The 21,006-nt window shown below is 36.6% G+C and overlaps 1 protein-coding gene across 3 annotated transcripts in view; it reads left to right on the top strand.

Annotated features, from left to right (window-relative positions):
• Window positions 1–21,006, top strand: part of LOC126471079 (nuclear hormone receptor FTZ-F1 beta) — a 410,975-nt gene that overhangs the window by 367,631 nt on the left and 22,338 nt on the right. For 2 of the 3 annotated variants that reach the window (XM_050099152.1, XM_050099150.1), the window contains 8 exons: window positions 2,848–2,996; window positions 3,605–3,706; window positions 5,984–6,212; window positions 7,282–7,383; window positions 9,400–9,636; window positions 11,104–11,227; window positions 14,988–15,199; window positions 18,623–18,876. In XM_050099152.1, coding sequence (XP_049955109.1) covers window positions 2,848–2,996; window positions 3,605–3,706; window positions 5,984–6,212; window positions 7,282–7,383; window positions 9,400–9,636; window positions 11,104–11,227; window positions 14,988–15,199; window positions 18,623–18,876 — 1,409 coding nt within the window. The remainder of the gene's footprint in view (window positions 1–2,847; window positions 2,997–3,604; window positions 3,707–5,983; window positions 6,213–7,281; window positions 7,384–9,399; window positions 9,637–11,103; window positions 11,228–14,987; window positions 15,200–18,622; window positions 18,877–21,006) is intronic. The other variant, XM_050099151.1, reaches the window with a different exon arrangement.

Genomic DNA, 21,006 nt, shown 5'->3' with positions numbered 1-21,006 from the left:
CCATTTTATCTGTAATAATGATAGAAGTGGCTGTGGCACAAATTTTAATTTATTTCTTCAGCTTCTATCATAAAGTACAAAAGATCTTGATATTCACTTAAAGCTGTTACTATATTATAAGTAAGGGGCAGTGCCTGAAAATATCTTTTAGTACAATCTTAGCAATACCAGCACATTTTCCATAACCTAACGTGTACACCAATGGGAGGGGTTCTTATTAACCACCACAAAAATTTTTGAAGTTACAATTTTCGTTAATTTCCAATGACTTTTATTCACAATCTACTTGCTAAAGATCTGTAGATGTGTATGAAGGATCCTGAACTTGAAAATAAGAATGACATTTCTTGCAAACTTGTTTTTGCTACTAAGATTTAATACTTTGCCTCAAGTTTTACTGAAAAATTTGAAACAATTATGGAATCTGGTACATGGAGTCATTAAAAACAATAAATATTTTTCATTGTTTTGAAATATAAAGCAGACGAGTAGATTACAACATTTTCAAAAGGTGGTCATAGTATTTCCCCCGTGCCTCTGTGCCCCAGTATTGTGGGGGTTAATGATATAGAATAAGAGCAATACTATTTTCTGTATTTATAAATAACTTAGTAGGTAACAGCAGTTGCTCTTTGAAGTTAATTGTGAATGGCAGTTATGTACAAGAAGAACATATCATTCAAACATTGTTATGAAACACAGAAAGAGCTCTGCCTGATCAGTGGTTGATTCAAACACTCACACCTAAATCACTACAACCAATTGTAATGCAAGTCACGTGAGCCTCACATACCGAAGTGTACTCATTTCTAGTGGCGTAAGGCAAAAGAGCTTCATAAATCTGGTCGTGAAGAAAGCAAACGCAAGGCTAATATTTGTTGGAAGAATACTGAAGAAGTAAAACTAATTCATGGAGGAGGTGATTGCTCATAAACAACTGTTTCTCAAGTGAGGACCCATACCTAATTATATTTCTGGAAGTGACAGAGAAGGTTCAATATGTTAACACATAATATAAATTTAAATGTTTCAATGTCTTTTCTGAAAGTACTCTACTGGCTGTAACCATATGTGGAAGTAAAATGCGGATGCTAAAGAGTACAGACAAGAGGAGAATGGAAGCTTTTAAAATGCAGGGTTACAGAAGATTGCTGAAGTTAGATGGAGGAAATAGTGAATCAAACTGGGGAGAAAAGAGCTTTATGTCATAATTTAACTAATAGAAGGAACAGAGTGGTAAGACAAATTGCGAGGCATCAAAGACTAGTTAATTTGGTAACAGATAACTGTGGGGGATGAAAAATTAAGAGACCAAGATCTAAATACAATAAGCAGGTTTAAATGGATATATGGTGTTACACAGAAATGAAAGCACTTGCCCAGGATAGGCTAGCATGGAGAGCTCTAGAAAACCCATGGACAGATGAACAACACAACAGAGAAGGTACAGAGAGGAGCTGCATAACAAATCCAAGTTTATGTTGTCAGTGTGAGGACATTGCAGAAGTGTTCAACAATCCATAGTGGAAGACATCATTGGAAAGGTGTAGCGCATCATCATAAGATTTGAAAGTCCAAGAGTGGACATTCCTGGATTTCTCATTCATCTCACACAAAAGCCATGAGAGTAACATTTCAGAAAGTTGGATTTCTGTGAAAGGATCCAAACACAAACATTCTTTCAGCAGACCATCCATAAAAGGAATGGAAATGGGTGGGGAAGTATAATAATGGTATGCCATCAACTATTCTTTCCATCTACACATTCTTCACACTGTGTTGTGGCATTTCAGGTGTACCTTATGTGTATGAATAAAATGCACAGTTAATTTAAGTACACTTGATAAAATATGCATTTAATCAATCACATCTAAAAGAAGATTAATTATTGTACTAATATTTTTAATTTCTAATGTCCTTATCGAGACATATTTATTGTGAATGCACATTGAAATATGTTCTTTGAGATGGTCCTGATAAGTGTGACAGAGTCCAGTTTGGTGCTTTAGGTTTGGTTTGGTTAGTTGGTGAAGGAGACCAGACAGCGTGGTCATCGGTCTCATCGGATTAGGGAAGGATGGGGAAGGAAGTCGGCCATGCCCTTTCAGAGGAACCATCCCGGCATTTGCCTGGAGTGATTTAGGGAAATCACGGAAATCCTAAATCAGGATGGCCGGACGCGGGATTGAACCGTCGTCCTCCCGAATGCGAGTCCAGTGTCTAACCACTGCGCCACCTCGCTCGGTTTTGGTGCTTTACTTTTTGTTTGTTTCTAGAGAGGAAGCAGCATTTTAGTCCTGTTTAAATTCGTTTGTATTTCACAGTGAGTGGGCAGGACTGTCCCAGCCAGTAAGACACCAGTGGGAGCATGGCACTGCCGACTAACGCCATGTTACCACTTTCACTGCTACTCATCATGTAGAAAACTTTACAGATGTGAAAATTTCGCCTATTTTAAGACAAACCATAACTCCATCCCTAATGAAAATAAGAACTTATTTTGGACATGCTTGCAGATACACTAGCTATCTGTACTATTCTCAAATTTCAGAAATTTTACGTAATTTTTCTGTGAAACAGACTTCAAAGGCAAGAGTAAAATGCTGTGGAGTTTGTATATCTGCAGTACTTGTTGTGACTTTGTACATTAATCATCAGATGCCAACTAATTTAAATTAAATTGTAGCCATAGTTAAGAAGCACTAACTAAGACCACAGTGGTGTTTCTAAATATAAGGTCAGCATTTTAGTGTTCTTACAGCAAGTACCACAGTTTAGGATGTCAGTTGATTTACTTTATTTATTTTAATAAACAGCTGTTTCAAAGTAACCTCTGATATTTACCAGGTGTGAATCTGCGGACCAAGAAGAAGAGAGTTGTGGGTGAAGACTCACAAGATGGCTTCGAGGAACCAGAGCGGCCTATGTCATGGGAGGGAGAGCTGTCAGATGCAGAGATGAGTGCTGTTACTGCAGGACACAGCAAACAACTGCCTGTAAGTTTTCAATTCATTGCTAAGCTTATGAGAAGAACAAATACACTTTGACTGAAATAATTGATATATTTCAGAAGCATGTACAAAAATAATGACACCCACTTGAGAGCACAAAATCATTATCATCCAGTGTAATTCCTTCAACTGTAAGACCCAATAAAACAGTGGTGTTCAGTCTCAGTACTCAAAAGTTGGCTAAAGTTATGCATTGCCCCCTGCCCCATCCTCTGCCTCCCCCCTCACCCACCCACCCACCCACCCACCCACACACACACACACCACACACACACACACACACACACACACACAAACACACACACACACACACACACACACACACACACACACACACACAAATCTTGATTGTGATGACAAACTGATCTGTAGCACAACAGGTCTAAGTTAGTTTGGAAGGTGACGATTTGATTGTGAGTTGGTGAAGCCAACAAATGTGAAAGCAGAAAATCTGATTGTTGTAAAAAAAATTGACCAGTAACGAAGCCTAATGCATATGTCTGCACTATATTGAAAACTACAAGGGGGTCCAATTCATAACTTTTACTCAAAAATTAATAAGGAAAAAGAACAAATTATCTGTGTGATTTCAGGACCATGAGGAAACGTCAATGGAAGGGGTACAAGTCTGTTCCAACAGCAGTACAAGCCTTCGAGAAGAGGGAAAACCTCCCACAAAATTTCCAGACACTGCTGTAAGTTGTAATGAATTGTGAAAACTTGATATTTCCACTGTAAGACAAAGTACTAAAATTTAATGTTCTCTTAATATATGTTCCATATGGTAAGAAATTAGTTAACAGAATGAATGTTCTTCCTTTTTGATTGTTAAACAGTCATTCATTCGTCATTAGGGCTGTTGAAAGGATTTTTGCTAATTTTCTGGCAAGTGTATTTAAAATGTAATAGAAATTTTCCTTACTAGTGTATATATTATTTGCTTTGTGCAACTGTCTAGTAAAGACATTAACTTTCAAGAAAATCACTAAGTCACACTGGCAGGTGAAAGAATCTATCATACTGTATGTTAATCCATGTTGCAACTGGTTAGTCCGTCACCATCCAAGACTATCGTTAGGAAATATGATATGATATGAAAAATCTGAGGCATCTAAACTTTCTGGATAAACCAGTATGTTTGTATTCACACTTTGATAGTAAAAGTTGAAGAGTAAAGTTATTTTGCCACCTACTATAGTACCACTGCAAATTTTCTAATTAGATTGAAGAAAATAGGGCCATCAATTCCATGGCAGTATAAACCAAAAGAGACTATCATTTTTCTCTTAAGCTGTGTTTTCAGTGTGGACAATTCCATCTGTATTGAAAATGATTATTCCTGCCTTATATTTTGCTTTCTGCTTTGATTTTTAGGAGAGAGAATACTGGTCTTTGTTGGGCCAAATTTTTTGGAAATTCAGTACGTTCAAAGGCTGATGTTTCAAAACGCAGCAACTAAACCTGATGATAGGTCCAGATATACTTATATAACTAACTTCGTATATCTTGATTAAGAGAAACACCATATTGACATCCCGTTTAGTAGAGTAGTACTGTATTTTCCTTGAGTGAAAATATCGCTATATAAAAAAACAGTTGTAATCTAATCAGTTTTACTGGTAACTGGAGTATTTACAGGAGACAACTGGCCCATTCACAAAAGTGATTGACAAATAACACAACATTCAGACATTGTATTCTACTCATGCATGACCATGTGTTCGTAGTATGGTCTTACCCTTTACCAGATTAAGGAAAGCAAGTGAATAACCCAAATATATTACAAATAACTTAATGGTACATGTCATTAGCTATTGCTTTTACATTTTATCAGACTTTTAGGTTCTGCGCATAGCTACAATTGTTTATCAATCCCTCCAAAATAAGGCAAATCCAGAACTTTAAACTAAAACTCTTTCCTGTAGGTTCTGTCACACATTTCATATTTGACTCATACTACTACTTTCTTTGAATGGACTCTTATCATAGTGACATGTGTGTTAGAAAATATTTTAATGAGCACCATATCTGAGTATTGCTTTCACCACATCATGCTCAATGAGCAGCTGGTGTGGTTCTGATGGTACTGGAGATGATGGATAATCTCTGCTGCTGTTTATTACAGATTTCCTCATCACCAGCAATGATTTTATAGAGGCCAGAGCTGTATTTCATCAGAAAATTATCGGGCCACATATTGCCAACATTGCCAAATTATTTTTCATGAGACAGTACCACTTACTCACAAGGTTTCGTGTTAAACAAGCATGTTAGCAACTGAATATTTATAGGAGATACAGTCAGTTGGCAACTGGTAGATTGTTGTCCAGCAGAAGTCATTATCCATTAACTGTTCACTGAAATTGAGGTTGAGCCACTCTGACAGGCAATTGTGTATGTACTTATTTGACTTAATGGTATGATGTGCAGAATACTTTATGGCTGCTCTTTGTGATTAAAAAAAGTACTTGTTTTGTACCAACAGTGTGGTTGTGTAAGCTTGTTATTTTCACCGTTAGCACATTTCTTTCTTTCCTGGTGATTCCTTAATGTTGCAACATACGTACATTAGAGACAACAAAATTTTCATACAGTTATTTCACATTTTAGCTGTTATAGCATGTACCAGCTGCTTTCTTCATAATACCTAGCCTACATTGCTATGTTCATTCTACAAAATGAGATTAGATGTATAAATATATTTATTAGTCTGATTCTCTGCTTGCATGAGAAATTTAAGAGGAAACAAAATATTTTGTCAGATGTATCAGCTATTGATTGTGTGTGCAGCGCACAATCGCTCACTACTTTGCGCGTCAGCGTAAACATATTGGTAACAGTGCTGTACTTTCTTTGTGCTGACAGTATCTAATTTTCAGAATGTATTTTTTAAAGCTTGTTTCGTATCCGCTATAAAATAATTACTGCACTCACCAAACAATGAGTAAAAACTTAAGTTGAATGTGATTTAGCAGCGTGGAGATACAGGCAGCAGTAGCAGCAGTGACAAGTGCTCGGATGCAGTGAGAGGGGCTGGCCCCAGCACAGGCTGCAGTGAGCTGCCCCTGCTGGTTGACCGGCTGCTGGCTCAGAGGCACCCTCACCTGGGAAAGCCATCACCCAGTCCTGATTCTGCAATCCATTCTGCGTACTCGTACTCCTCACCTGCACAGAGTCCTGTCACCAGTCGCAGCAGCCACGGTATGTTATCAGGAGGACCAGTGGAAGCTATGCTGTATTTTTGGTGAAGTTTTCAACTTTTTGCAGAAATGTGCTTTACTTTCTTAGCATAAAATCAATAGTTTGTGGAGCTTGTCAGTTATTATAATTTTTAGTTTTTAGGGATAATTTGTCTCTGCCCATTCAGTTGTATAACAATGAAAATTTGTGCTGGACTGGGACTCGAACCCAGATTTTCCACATATCATGAGAGGCTATCCGAGCACAGCTCATAGACATATGGAAGTTTGGGTCTGATGGTTGTCCTTATTTACAAATACATTTCATGTATTTCATAATGGATGTGGTCTCCACAGTGCCTGTTCCTGCATACATGCGTGCATGTCCAAAGGTACTTTGCATCATGTTTCTGAACAACACAGGCATTACAATATTGTATCAAATGATTCTGATCTACTCTTTCACTGAGGTGGTATAATTTGCTGAAGTGAGGTAATTGCAGTTCAGAATATTTGATGCAGATTTTGGAGCTATTTTATAACAATGTTTGCTTAAAAAGGAAACAGTCTCATCATATTTTGATCTCATGTCTTTAAACAGTGTTAAAATTATCAGCTTATTGCACTCTGTGCAAATAACAGTGTCACTTTTACTGTATTCCTTTCTTCTACATAATAACTTTAATCATTTCTATTATGCAACTTTTTAATGTAAAAAATGTTGTTACTTTTTATTTAATTTTCAGACTTTTGTATATATTTCAACCATGTTTGTTTTATTCATTTAATTTACTTGTTTTTGTAGCAGTATGTGTAATGTGGACAGGTGGAAGTCCAAACAGTTTTGTTATGGTTCTTTACATTATCTCTGTTTCAAAACTACTGAATATCCACCTGTTGTGTTGATGCCTGCAGTCAGAAACCCTCACTTCTTTCTCATTTCACTTTTATTTTCTATTGGCAGATGGTGTTATAATATATCTCACATTTATTTGCTGTTGTGTAGAGTTGTATGCTTGCTGTAACCTACTTGCTTGTGTAAACTGTTTTGAATGTTCCACTATTTTACATTTTCTTTCTCCATTTTCTAGGTATTCAGTCTTCTGGTTTTAGTTCGCCATACACACCATCTCTATCACGAAACAATTCAGATGCATCACAGTATGGCGATTCCAGTTGCTACAGTTATGGAGGTGACTATTTACTTTTCAGAAATGTACATTTTTCTAACATAGTGTGATTGATAACATTCTGCTACTTTGACTGTCATTGGATGAATTAAAATGTGACTTCATTTTATTTAAATTACTGTACAGTTTAGACTCTGCAACCGTGTTAGAATGTTATTATTCAGACTTTTGGTGACTGTGTGCCTGTTCCAACTAAAATATTTGTGAGATAGTGTTTTAAGTTTGTTTTATGATTTTCATTATCTGCTGACTGCATAATGCTGTAGGAAATCTTAACTGGTGCAGCAGCATCAATGCATTGTCAGGTCTGGTCTAGCAATAAAGTATATGTCTGGAAATGGAAAGGTCATGGGATTGAATCTTGGTTGGTCTGTGGATTTTTTCAGTCTGCCTTTAACCTAGCCTTCACCTCTCAAAGATATGAAGATTTACCAGGAATGATGTGTGGTTTGAATTTCATATTAAACTGGAGGTCACCTTTCCACGGTAGGATTACAGTTGTAGGTTAGGGATATAAAAGTAGCTGAAGAGATGTCCAGTTGAAAGGCTTGCACCAGGCTGTTGAGACACATGAAATTAATTACTGTTGTTAATGCACTGGATGCATATTACAGAAAAATTAAACATTTCCTGATGATTGTTCTCAAATAAATTTTAGGCATTTAGCATGTTATGAAGTAACTGAAAGGGCATTCTGTGTTAAAGAAGTTACTTCTGTTGAAAATGAAGCACAGTTTTCCAGATTTAATATGGAATGCAATGTGTGGGGTAGCAAGAATTATGTACCTTTAGTACAGGCCACACACATAAGAATAGCTGTTATCATCATAATATTCACTGCTATTGTTTCTGATGTCTTTTTCTTATTACACCAGTAGCTAGTTCACACAGTTAGCAGTAAGAATCTACAGCTGGACGACATCTCTGGAGTAGCAGTAATTTTGTTTATGGGCCATTGTGCAGGTTATGATTGAAATTCAAAGAACATCATCACTTTCATATAACTTAAACAGTTTAAGTTTCATGTGCCAGAAAAGTTCACAGGAGGCACAAATGTTAGCTATTCCACATTTAATTGACATTTAGAGTGACATCTCATGGCAGTGGTAGCAGATGCAAGGTACTGCACCACCTGGTCTGCCTGTCTCCAATGGAGTTGAGTGCCTTTAAGTAACATAGGTCTTAAAGATTGGTAACTTTTCACTCAAAGTGATAGGGCATTTTCTATTATTTACATAGTTCAGAGACATGCTGATGATGGTATTGTGGCCCACATGTACATAGTACATTTTCACTGTTTTACATTTTATTATTTTGAAATAATGTATGTTCTTAAATTTTATTAAGATCACTAACTTAATAGCATTTTTCTGTTTGTTACTTTTATATATCAGAAGATGGTTGTTCAGCAATTGAAACTAAAATTGAAAAATTCTAAATGACTATATTATTGTGATCCAGAAAATAAAAAGAAAACTGAGGCATCATAGTTCAGCCAATTGGCATAAAATATTTATAAATTGTATAACAAAAAACCTTCCTCGTGAAACAGTATATCTACATCAAAATACCTACAATAGTTTTCATTTGTGATCTGTTAAATTTGTCCTTCCTTTTACAGTCAGACCTGTTACTCCAGGTTTATTATGCACACTTTTCGAATCTGATTACTGCTCAGACCTTCATGCAGCATTGTGTATTCCTGCTGGTAACATGCTTGTTTGCTTAAGGCAAAATACATTCTGATACCTACTGCTGTTCTTATTTCATATTTTGTTTCACATGTTTTGTATCAGTTAGTGTGAAACCAATGATACGTGTAAGTAACATTGAATTTAATCCTAGGGTTTTCAGATAATAATTAACATACACTAAAAAAATATTTTTTGTAGCACCACTTAGTGGTCACGCTACTGCATTTTGAGAAGTAAATCCAAGTAAGTTGTGTGTTTCACCTGTAATTAAGAGATTTTCTTTTATTGTTAGTTTTTCATTAAACTATTATTTCTCTTTCCTCAGGACTTCCTTCTTCAGGCTTCAGTTCTCCATATACTCCATCACTCTCTCGAAACAATTCGGATGCGTCCCAGTATGGAGGTTCACAACACAGCAGTTGTTACAGTTATTCACCCACACAATTTTCCCCCAGTCATTCACCAATACAGTCTCGACATCTGCACAACTTCTCATCGCCCGTGTTGCCGAGAGGGCCAGTTTTGTATGGAGGTCATGCAGCACCTAGCACTGAAGTTACAGGTAATTTTACAAATATTTTTACTGTCAGTTGCCAATACAAACAGCTTTTACTCCTTTAAGGTATATTTTCTTTCCTCCCTCAGCTTTAGTACATGTCCAAAACTATAATACAGAAATTTTTGTCACTTATTTAGGATAATAATGTTAACATTTATTCTTACATAACTTATTCCATATTCTCTGTTTTCCTGCTTCAGTAATTTTTTAGTGTCAGCAGTTTTTCTTAATATTGGTATTGGGTTTTCTTATGTATGTAGAGTTCATATTAGAGTGAATATATTATGAATGATGGCTTATTTTATTCTTATTGTAAAATGGCTAGTGCTCTGTCTCTAAGAGCTTTACTGCTGATGGTAAGAATACTTTTGTCAGAAAGCAAGAAGAAGAGATATAATTAGTATCTTGCTGTTCATACAGGATACATGTGCAAATGTATTGTCAAAGAAGCACTTTCAAGAATGGATGCACTCCAAACTCAGTATATCTGGTTGTCAATTTAAGTGTAGCATTTTCTGGTGTTCACTCCCACTAACTAATGTTTGTATAAATTACTGAACATTCTGCTCCATCTACAAAAGATACTCATAAATTTCAAGCAGTAATAAATATTTGTAAGTGAGCCAGCAGTTACCATTTACAGTTGGAATCATAACAAAAGGAAAGACATCATAAATGCTTGTGTCTTAGATATGTCAGATTTCTATTGAAATACTTATAATTGTAAATTCCAGCTTTTGATAGTATTTCTGTTCTTTAATAGCTTTGTATGCAATACCCTCTTGTACGATGTTTATATAGTATTTCTGTTCTTTAATAGCTTTGTATGCAATACCCTCTTGTACGATGTTTATAAATTGTGCAATACAAGCTGTTTGGCACATTTCACTAGATTGTTTGTAACACACATCACTTTCAGTGGCACTTTCAGATATAACCTTCAGATGTAATATTGGAATCAAGTACTTTCTTGCCATTATTTAAATTTACTTGACGTATCCAATGCATGAAAAAGAATTCCAGTCATTGAAAAGAAAAATTGTGGATTTGTCATTGTTTAAGATTATCTTCCTCTATTGCAATAATTTTTAAGTGTTCCTTGGCAAACTAGTTTTTACCTGTCAAGTTTTCATGATAATGAATTGCTTATTTTCCCATTAATTTGTATCTTACTGTCATAGTCACCAACTACAAAATAATGATGTAACATTGTTTTATGCCACATTACGTTAAGTAATACAACTCTTTGAAAATTAAGGCTATAAATAATTGAATTTTGAAACCTTTATATTTGTAAATTCAATGTATTTTGAGTTATGAAAAGGATATTAGTTACATTAAGGAAATAGTTTCAACTAAGTAACCATTCCCTTAATGCACACCACAGTTAATTAATAATCTAATTTTTGTTTAAAACATAATGTCTAGTTCATTCTGACTAGTATTATTCACAATTCCATAATGTATCAGATGAACGAGAGAGTAGTGCCAATATTCTGGATGACAAAATGTCTACCCTGGCATCAGACATGGTGCAACAGCATTCTGCCCTTGCTGCTCCTCCTGGAATTTCTAGGCAGCAGCTTATCAACAGGTGGGTTCATAACAAATATGCTTGAAACAGTTGACATCAAGATTTTTTAAATGTATTATTTTAGTACTTGAATGTATTAAATAGTAGTACAGGAGAATGCCGTAATATTGAATGTGCCAACAATTTGACATTTTATGATCTTGTGTAATTCTAATGGGAAGAAAAAGGAGAGCTTTTGTAGAGTTTGGAAGGTAGGAGACATACTGGCAGATGTGAGGCTATGAGGACGGGGTGTGAGTCGTGCTTGGGTAGCTCAGATGGTAGAGCACTTGCCTGTGGAAGGCAAGAGTCTTGAGTTGGAGTCTTGGTGCAGCACACAGTTTTAATCTGCCAGGAAGTTTCAATATTGCGTAAACTGCCTTCTTTGCATCTAAAAGTGAATTAATTTTTTTTATGCGTAGCATTTTCTCAGGTTTCTTCAAACTTCACTAAAGTCATTATTACCTGGATATTTGCTTATTGTTTATGGATGATGTCTCTCCTAATTGCTACAGCATCTTAGAAAACTCTTAGTAATTTCAGATAAAAGTTACAGTTATCATTTTAATTTTGCAATTTTTAAAATTGTTATTAGCATAAATGAAACAATCTCAGTAGGAAAATTCATAAACCTGATACATTTTAGTGGTCAAAAGACTGCTTGGGATAAAAGAACATGTACCTCAGAAATACAATTACAAATGATCATTTCCATAATATGTATGTTTTTCCCATTCTGTAATCTTTGACAAAGACAGATGATTGATCTCAGATGCCTTACAGATAAGATAGAAAATAACAAAAAATGTATAAAAGTAAAATAGCTGAATGGTGTAGATAACTCTTACATAGTTGTTGCCATGTGAAAGTGCTGAAAGGCAGAAATTAGTAGAAATTCATATGTCTAAAAAGATGGATGCATGAAGCATACGACGTCCACAACTATATGTTTGTAAAATAGTTTGCTGAGAACCTGTAACCGTGGATGTACATGTAGATGGACTTTCCTATGTATCTGATACTTAGCTTTACCTGTAGGTAGGAAACAGTATTTTTTCTGCATACATGTAGAAGATGAAATCTCTTTAAAAAAAACAATAACAAAAAGCCTGCCTCTAGTTAATCATCAGACATCTAAAATAACCAAGTTGTATGTGTGGTATTTTGAATTCTTACAGAAGAAGAAAGTAATACTTATGAAACTGTAAATGGTTATATAACTTGTTGTGGTTGTGATGGTTGCAGTCTTCATTCTGAAGACAGGATCTACTGCAGCCTACATCCATCTTAATCTGCTTACTGTGTTTGACACTTGTTCTGTGTTTGCAAGTCTTACACCCACACTTATCTCCATTACCAAATCAATTCTTTTGGTCAGGCTGTGCCATAAATATTATTTTCTCTGGTTTTGTTCAGTACCTTCTCATTAGTTATTCAATTTACGCATCTTATCGTCATTATTATGCCGTAGCACCAGATTTCAAAAGCTACTATTCTCCTCTTTTTCTGAATTGTTTATTGGTCATGTTTTACAACTGGGTAAGGCTACCTTCAGAAAAGCCTTGTTAGTATTTAAGTCTATATTCAGTGTTAACAAATTTAGCTTTTACGAGAATTCCTTTATTGTTATTGCCAAGCAGCACTATATATCGTCTCTACTTTGGCCATCAGCAGTACTTTTTCCACCTTAATAGCAAAACTCAGTGTCTCATTTCCTAATACACTTTCCTCAGCCTTGCCTGATTTAATTAGACTATGTTCCATTACCCTGTTTTGCTTTTGTTGATGTTCACCTTATAACCTCTTTTCAATACACTGTCCATCTTGTTCAGCTACTCTCCAAAGTCATTTGCTGTGTCTGAGGTTTGCTGACGACATTTTAATTCTGTCAGAAGTTTTATTTGTTCTCCACTCCCCCCCCCCCCCACCCACCCCCCCCACCCCATCCCCAACTTTAAATCTCTATTCAAATTTCTTCTTGGTTTCTTTCAGATCTTGCTCAATGTACAGACTGAACAACATTGGGGATTGGCTGCAACCATGTCTCACTCCCATTTCAGCTACTGCTTGCCTTTCATGCTCTTCGACTCATATAACTGTAGCCTGGTTTCTGCACTACTTTCAGATAACCTTTCATTCCTTGTATTTTATGCCAGCTACCTTCAGAATTTCAAAGAGTGTACTTCAGTCCACATTGTCAAAAGCTTCCTCTGAGTCTACATTTGCTATAAATGTAGATTTGGCTTTCTTCAGTCTATCTTCTAAAATAAGTTGTAGGGGCAGTTTTACCTCATGTGTGCCCAAATTTTTGCAGAACCCAAACTGATCATTGCTGAGGTTGGCCTCTACCACTTTTTCCATTATTTTGTTAATAATTCATGTTAGTATTTTCCAATCATGACTTACGATAGTACATTAATATTCACACCTGTAAGCACCTGCCTTTTTGGAATTAGTGTTACTAGATTTGCCATGAGGTCTGAGGGTATTTTGTCTGTCTCGTATCTTGCACACCATGTGGAATATTTTTGTCAGAGTTGATTTTCTCAAGGATTTCAATAATTCAGAGGGAATGTCATTGCTCTAGAGGTTTTGTTTTGACTTATGTCAATTTTTTCTCACAGTATCATATCTCCCATCTCATCTCCTTAACTACTTCTTCTCTTTCTATAATGTTGTCATACAATTTTTCCCCTTGTATAGACCCTCTGTGTAGTCATTTCATCTTCCAGCAACCCCTTCTTTGCTTAGTATGAGCTTGTCATCTGAATTCTTAATATTCATACAGATGATTGTCTATTCTCTGATGTGTTGGCAAATGTGCCAACACCTTGTAGATAGAGGAGGTCGAAATGCACGCTATCTAACGCAGACGGGCGTGAATTCTGGAACAGGATAAGTAGTGAATGGTAGCAAGAAAAGTACGTTGCTTTGGGAATACTTAACTTTTATATAGTCCTTTGGTTTACAACGTTCTTCTTGTTGAGACATTTCATACGATAACTATCAAACTATTTAAGGCTAATGGCGCCTTGCTAGGTCGTAGCCATTGACTCAGCTGAAGGCTATTCTAACTGTCTCTCGGCAAATGAGAGAAAGGCTTCGTCAGTGTAGTCGCTAGCAAAGTCGTCGTACAACTGGGGCGAGTGCTATTCCGTATCTCGAGACCTGCCTTGTGGTGGCGCTCGGTCTGCGATCACACAGTGGCGACACGCGGGTCCGTCATGTACTAAATGGACCGCGGCCGATTTAAGCTACTACCTAGCAAGTGTGGTGTCTGGCGGTGACACCACATTCTCAAATGGTGTCTTCACTTTTCCTATAGGCAGCACCTCTGACCTAGTCATGTATGCTTCTGCAGCCTAGCATTTCACATCTAGCTATACCTGTTTTCATAATTTGCATATTCTGCCATTCTCATTTTTTAGACATCTACATTCCCTTCAACCAGCTTCATTTGCTACATTTTTATATTTTCTCCTTTCATCAATTAAACTGAGTACTTTTATTGTAGGGAAAGTTCTTGCAACGTGTAAATAATTTAAGAGTAAGGGAGACCACTCACATAATAGTAGTGTGAACTTTAGGATTTTGGATTAGTCCAAAAGCTAGCTATATTCTGATTTGTTTTTGTGTGGGTGTCAATGACTCTACACTTCTACTATTCAGAGAGAAGTTAAATACAGTATAGTGTTTGTTATCCAGTTAAATACTTTAAGAATTCTAATACAGGAAGATCTATCACAATCATGTTTGAATGAGTAAATGTATGTTGTTTCAGCCCCTGTCCAATATGTGGTGATAAAATTTCTGGCTTCCATTATGGAATCTTTTCATGTGAAAGCTGTAAAGGATTCTTCAAGCGAACAGTGCAGAATCGCAAGAATTATGTCTGTCTTCGAGGATCTTCTTGTCTCGTTACAATCTCAACCAGGAAGAAATGCCCTGCATGTCGCTTTGAAAAATGCCTAAAAATGGGGATGAAGCTTGAAGGTAAGACAATTTTATGGGGGTCCGGGAAACTGCCAGCAAATAACTTTGATTTATCTGTAACATTTGATTACAGCCAAATGAATACTGCCTTTTTTATATTAGTGTGTCATTTTCCAGATGATTTGCCCCCAAATCAGTTTAATTGTGACTTTGTCTGTTGCACTCTCTCTCTCTCTCTCTCTCTCTCTCTCTCTCTCTGACATAAAAATAGTACTGGGACCGAAGCAAACTAAAAGAGGGTTTGCACTTCTATGGAAACTCCCTGGCGAGCAGCATGGTCCATTGTAATTCAGACAGGGATGAGCCAAGGCCTGTCCTTACCACTTGGTCACTTGCTCGCCAGTCATGTCACAGGATGTTGCAGTCGGTATGCAAACTCACAACTAGAATAAGTTCCAAATGCCACAATAGGTAGCACCACTCTATGGAGGACATGTGTCCCAGCTTTCTCTCCTCCTGTAATGTTAACTTGTCAAACAAGCCACTAGGGTACGCCATTCCACCACCCAAAATATTATTGATAGTGATATTTCAACAGCAATCTTAATAATTTTGTTTCATTCATGAATTAGTTTTGAGGATAGAATTTTCTCAATAGCATAACTGCAATCATTATTATTGTCAATCATAAACAAAGCTTAGATTTCATGCTAACATTGTGACATCTGGGAAAGTGTCTAGAATATTGCAGTTGCTGTTGTTACTGCAGCCATAATTTTTATGTTTATCACATACATGAGTATTATTTCTAGGAACTATGTGTATGGATGTTGTAGTGATTCAAGGTGAATAAGTGTTTTGGATTATGATACAACAGTTTTCTATACATTGCTATATCTGATACATTATTGACAGTCGGAATTAGCTCATCACATAGTTTCTAGGTTGCTGAATGCACTAACCACATAATTTCCATGACATCATTGGATAAAGAAAGTTGCTTTTGAATTTGAGAAAATAAAATAATTCCTATGCAGTTCTAAGTGCCAGGAATTATGTCAACCCTAGCAATGCTTACCATTGAAACAGATGCAGTGCTAAAATTATTATAACACATTTTTCAGTTGCAAACGCCAGCTCCCATCCCATTAGGGGGTAATATGGTATGAATCTGATCAGGTACACAGACACACTGCGAGATACACTCAGTCGACTGTAAACTAATGCAAACTGATTGCTACACAAATAGTTCGAGGAGTGAGACCTATCCAGATGGAAGTGTCATAGGTAAAGGCATGTCAGTGTTGTTGTGGATACTTATTAGTGCCCCCCTAGATGAAAACCAGTGAGATACATAACAGAGGCATTTGATCTTTACATATTTATACTTATTTTATTATCAGAATGAGGATATGACAGATTATTCAAAACAAAATTCCTGTTGTAACTGCAAATCCATAGTTGTGATAGGTGATTGAAAACCTTTGACCGGTAGTGTAAACCCTCATGCTAGGTCAATGGCACTTGCACAGAAGACCATTAGCTGAGTATCTGCTATGCAGATACTTCACACACATGAGTTTTACCTATACACCTGCAATTCACTAGGACCTCCATGATAATAATTTATAGGCACACACCTTACACAATGTGGCAATGTCACTGTCATTTGAGCACATATATTATTTCTGGATGCTATCAGGGATTGACAACAATAGTCATTATCGCAAAAACCTTTCTGGTGTATGGATAGTTCCTATTGGGCACAGCAAAGACATTTTGAGCAACAGTGGAATGTTTATTAGGTCACAAAGTGACAGCTTAACAGTTGTTGGGTCATGAAATGACAGCGTACATATCAGGTACAGACAAGGGACAAATACAGACAGACAGGTACAGACACATGATAAGTACAGACTTGTGGAGGCGTACATATTGCTGGCTGCAGCTGATGCACAGCAATATAAATAGCATTTGCCTGCCAGGGGCACTGTCTGTCGGCTGCAGGTGATTGAGGTGCTGGCCCATGGTACGCAACCTCTGATGGGGCCCTGGGGCACCCGAACAATGTGCTGCGTAAACTACAAGATGTGTGTTGTGGTAGTAGCGGCGGAGATGTAGTAACATACAGGTTATAACCAAAAGTATGGTTTAAAATCATTAGTGTTTGTGTCATTGATTCCCATTTCCTTACTGCTCATCTAACAGGAGCACATACTTGCAGATGAAACTAGCACCATTGGTGAAACGTGTGACATTGATGTGGTTTCAACATGACGAGACTTCACTACATCCAGAGTCGTATCTCTGCTATGTATCCTGCTAAATTGATACAACGAATAAGTACCGTCTGGTGCTCACAATAACCTACTCTTATGCCAGTAAATTTCTTGTGGGCGTATATAAAACAGTGTAAGCAGATCACCACAGTGTGGCAATTTCTTTTATGGAAGTTGTTTCATCATGCCATATCATCTTTACATAGTCACCACCACAGAAGTCATTACTTTGAGGAGGTGCTTCACTAAATGTTGTACAGTATCTTTTTTCTAGTTTTTGTATGCACTACCTATTGGGGTTTGTTATTCACAATTATGTGTTTTGTACTTTTCTAAAACTGAATTAAGTGTGTAAGAAATTATTTTTACATTTTCCTGGCATTTCATTGCATTCACCTTGTTGACTTTGGTCTGTGAAGATGGGCAAATGTTTGTAATATTTATGATGTTCTGAATTGTATAGAACTAGATGGAATGGGGTAAATGAGCTATGGTGTATATAGATTCTCTCTGTAGTGAGTATGTGAAAACGGTGTATGTATTTTTATCTTATGTAAATATTGCAACACCAACATAATCAATCTATATACACAGTGTATATACTGAACAGTTCTAAACAGACATGAGGGTTCATTAGAAACTTATGTCTCATAATGGACATTTTTGATGTATCTCTGTTGGCCTTTACTTACTGTGAAAGTTTATTTAAATTTCATGTTGCCACACAGCATACGCTTATGTCAATAGTAGGCAGAGCTGTTCACTTCAGGTAGTAATGGTCAGTTGTACACTTGCAGAATGAATGTGTACTTACTCTTTTACTTGGTATCTATTAGCCATGTCAGTTCCATTAGAGAGTGGATACACTGAGATGTCATGTTGAAATCTTCAGTGCCTTAAATATATGCCTGAAAAAAGTTCATGAATTAATGCCATATATTACCTTTGTACCAATAAATTTTTTGAGATGAGACATGAAGAAATGGTATGCCATATGAAGTTAATAAATGAATTTTTGCAAAGCGTGTATGCTTGTATGTTTTGTGGTTACTAACAAAAGATATTGTTTTCACAAAAGAAACTCAATGCTACAAGTTAAATTTCTATTTGAAAATTTTAAGTATAGTTTCCCAAAGAACTTAACACCTTGACTCATTTTTGTAACATACATAGTCAGGACAATAACACTGATTTTGTTTTGCAGCCATCAGAGAAGACCGAACCCGTGGCGGTCGCAGTACCTACCAGTGCTCATATACGCTACCACCTAGTTTGGTAGCTGCACCTGGTAGTGACATGCCCAGCTACAAGCTCATTGCACCCTCTGGTGACCCCCAGGTTAAACTGGAGGCTCCAGATGTGGGTGCAGTGGCAGGAGGAAGTGTTTCTAGCACAGGCACTGCTGGAAGTTCGGGGTCACGGCCATCTGAAAAGCCTGCTGTTCCTCAGCTGTTGCAGGTAAGTCAAGTCAAAGTATTTGGTGCAGGGTTTCCTTTTTGTTAGTTCTGACCAACCTAACAATAACCAAGGAAAAATCTCATACATAGTATCTTCTGTTTCCTTGTGAAAATAAATATTATAAGAGCACATTCACATTACATTAACTCATGAAAATGCTTCATTATGAGTCAGTCACCAAATTCTATGAATAATCTGAGAGTGCACATGTGAAAGGAGCAAAGAAATACAGTATTTACCTGAGTATAAGATGACTCCGTCCCCCCACCCCCATTTTTTAAGAGGCTCCTTGAGAAAAATTTATTTTTTAACATATTCTGACTAATCAAAATTACAAACTTTTATTTATGTAAGGTATCTGCCTAGAAAGTTACCGTTACATCTATTCTAAACTTATACCATTTATTGGTTGTATACATTTTGATAATACAAGGAGAAATGAAATAAACAAAAAGAAATTGTTTACATTAATTTTTATCTTAACTGCTTCTTTCATCTGTGGTAGCACTATTTTTAATCATCAGTGTCATCATCCTAAAAGGGAAACTATGAAAAGTATCTTTGTTGTCACAAATATTTGGTTGTTTCTTCCGAATATGATGCTGTGATGATTCTGTTTTTAAACACACAGCACAATTTGGTTCTGTACTGACATGAGAATGTTAAAATGTCATTTGCTACAAAAACATGTTGTCTACCCACTGCTCGCTCATTGGCTGTGTAGGACCAGCAGCTGACACATTCCTTTTCATTCACATCATACCTCACGATGACCATTGACAACATTATTGCACGAAACACATAAATAAGCCACTGACCCCTGCCTAGACTTTTAGCATCTCCTGCAGAAATGTGTTATTGTTGAGTATTTGGCCAATTTTAAAGTCAGTTCAATTCCAAGTGCAAATGGATTCAGGCAAACTGCAATTTAAATATGGTAGAAGTTCATAAATAGGCAAAGTACAGAATATACATTCCCCAGCAAGACAAAATTTACTGCTCCACATCATTCACCTCCTCATGCTCATTATAGTTCTCACATAAGCTCGCGTCACTGTTCCCCCTCCAAGCCTTCTGCAGTGCTGTGCTTGAGCAACAGTGAAACACGGATGGTTATATCTTCCAGGGTGCAGGTCAGATGTAACAACAGCAACTAATACATAAATAAAAGACTGGAATCACAATTAAATCCAATCCTCGAACTTTCACTCGTCCCACAATCTGGTGCTGTTTCTTGGTACTATCTCCACAACGGATCTTTCCACTATAATTTGTTTGTGCAATACAATTGCAGTCAGTTTACTGTGATTTGTTTTGTATGTTACACATTTAATTGTGGATTAATTTTCTTTCTCGTTTGATCTGAATATCACTACCTTGTTCTAAAGCTGGTTGAACTCTGGTGATGTTTTCCCTGGTATTCTAATACGTGAACAATCGGATTTTCATGTGCAATGCACTTTGTAAATCTTTAGTTTCTCATAACCAAATAAAATGCTGACTAGGGTTCAGAATCACGTAATGGTTTCTGAAGGACAAGATTTTCGCCTTTACTTAAAAAGCAGCAAAAATGTGTGTATATGGTATCCATACATGTATGAGAACGTCTATTGAAAACCTATTCAGATACAACAGAAGTTTGTCAGTTGATAGAATTTAATGCTGTTTGCCCCTGTGTTTCACAAAATTGTCAATTATTTAAGCAGAGCATTAGTCTGTTGTTGTGCCTCGTTCATAGTTTCTCATGTATGCACCCATTGCACTAGATCCACGAGTCACATGTCATATGACTGATTGAACAAGATGAATACTGTATTGAGTTGTACTGGGGAAATCTCAAGTCTATTTGAATGAGCGTATTGTTTGCTAAACTTTACCCTTCAGAACTCTTCAAAACAAATCCATACAAAACCTCAAAAGCCAAAGCTTCATCTGTAAATATAAGATGAACACACTGTAAAACACAGAGCAATACATTGTTGTTCATAGTTTCTCACCACCTATCCCGTGCCCTTGTGAGTCAAATGTCACATGGTAGTTTGAGCAAGCGTTATACTGTATCAAGCACTTTGATGTATCACGAAATCTTGAGCCTGTTCGAATGTGAGTAATGCTTGGCCAGTGCTACCC

Source organism: Schistocerca serialis, chromosome 3 (assembly GCF_023864345.2).
Source record: "Schistocerca serialis cubense isolate TAMUIC-IGC-003099 chromosome 3, iqSchSeri2.2, whole genome shotgun sequence".
Lineage (NCBI taxonomy): Eukaryota > Metazoa > Arthropoda > Insecta > Orthoptera > Acrididae > Schistocerca > Schistocerca serialis.
Note: the sequence above shows the minus strand (reverse complement) of the source record. Positions and strands in the feature narration are given on the sequence as shown.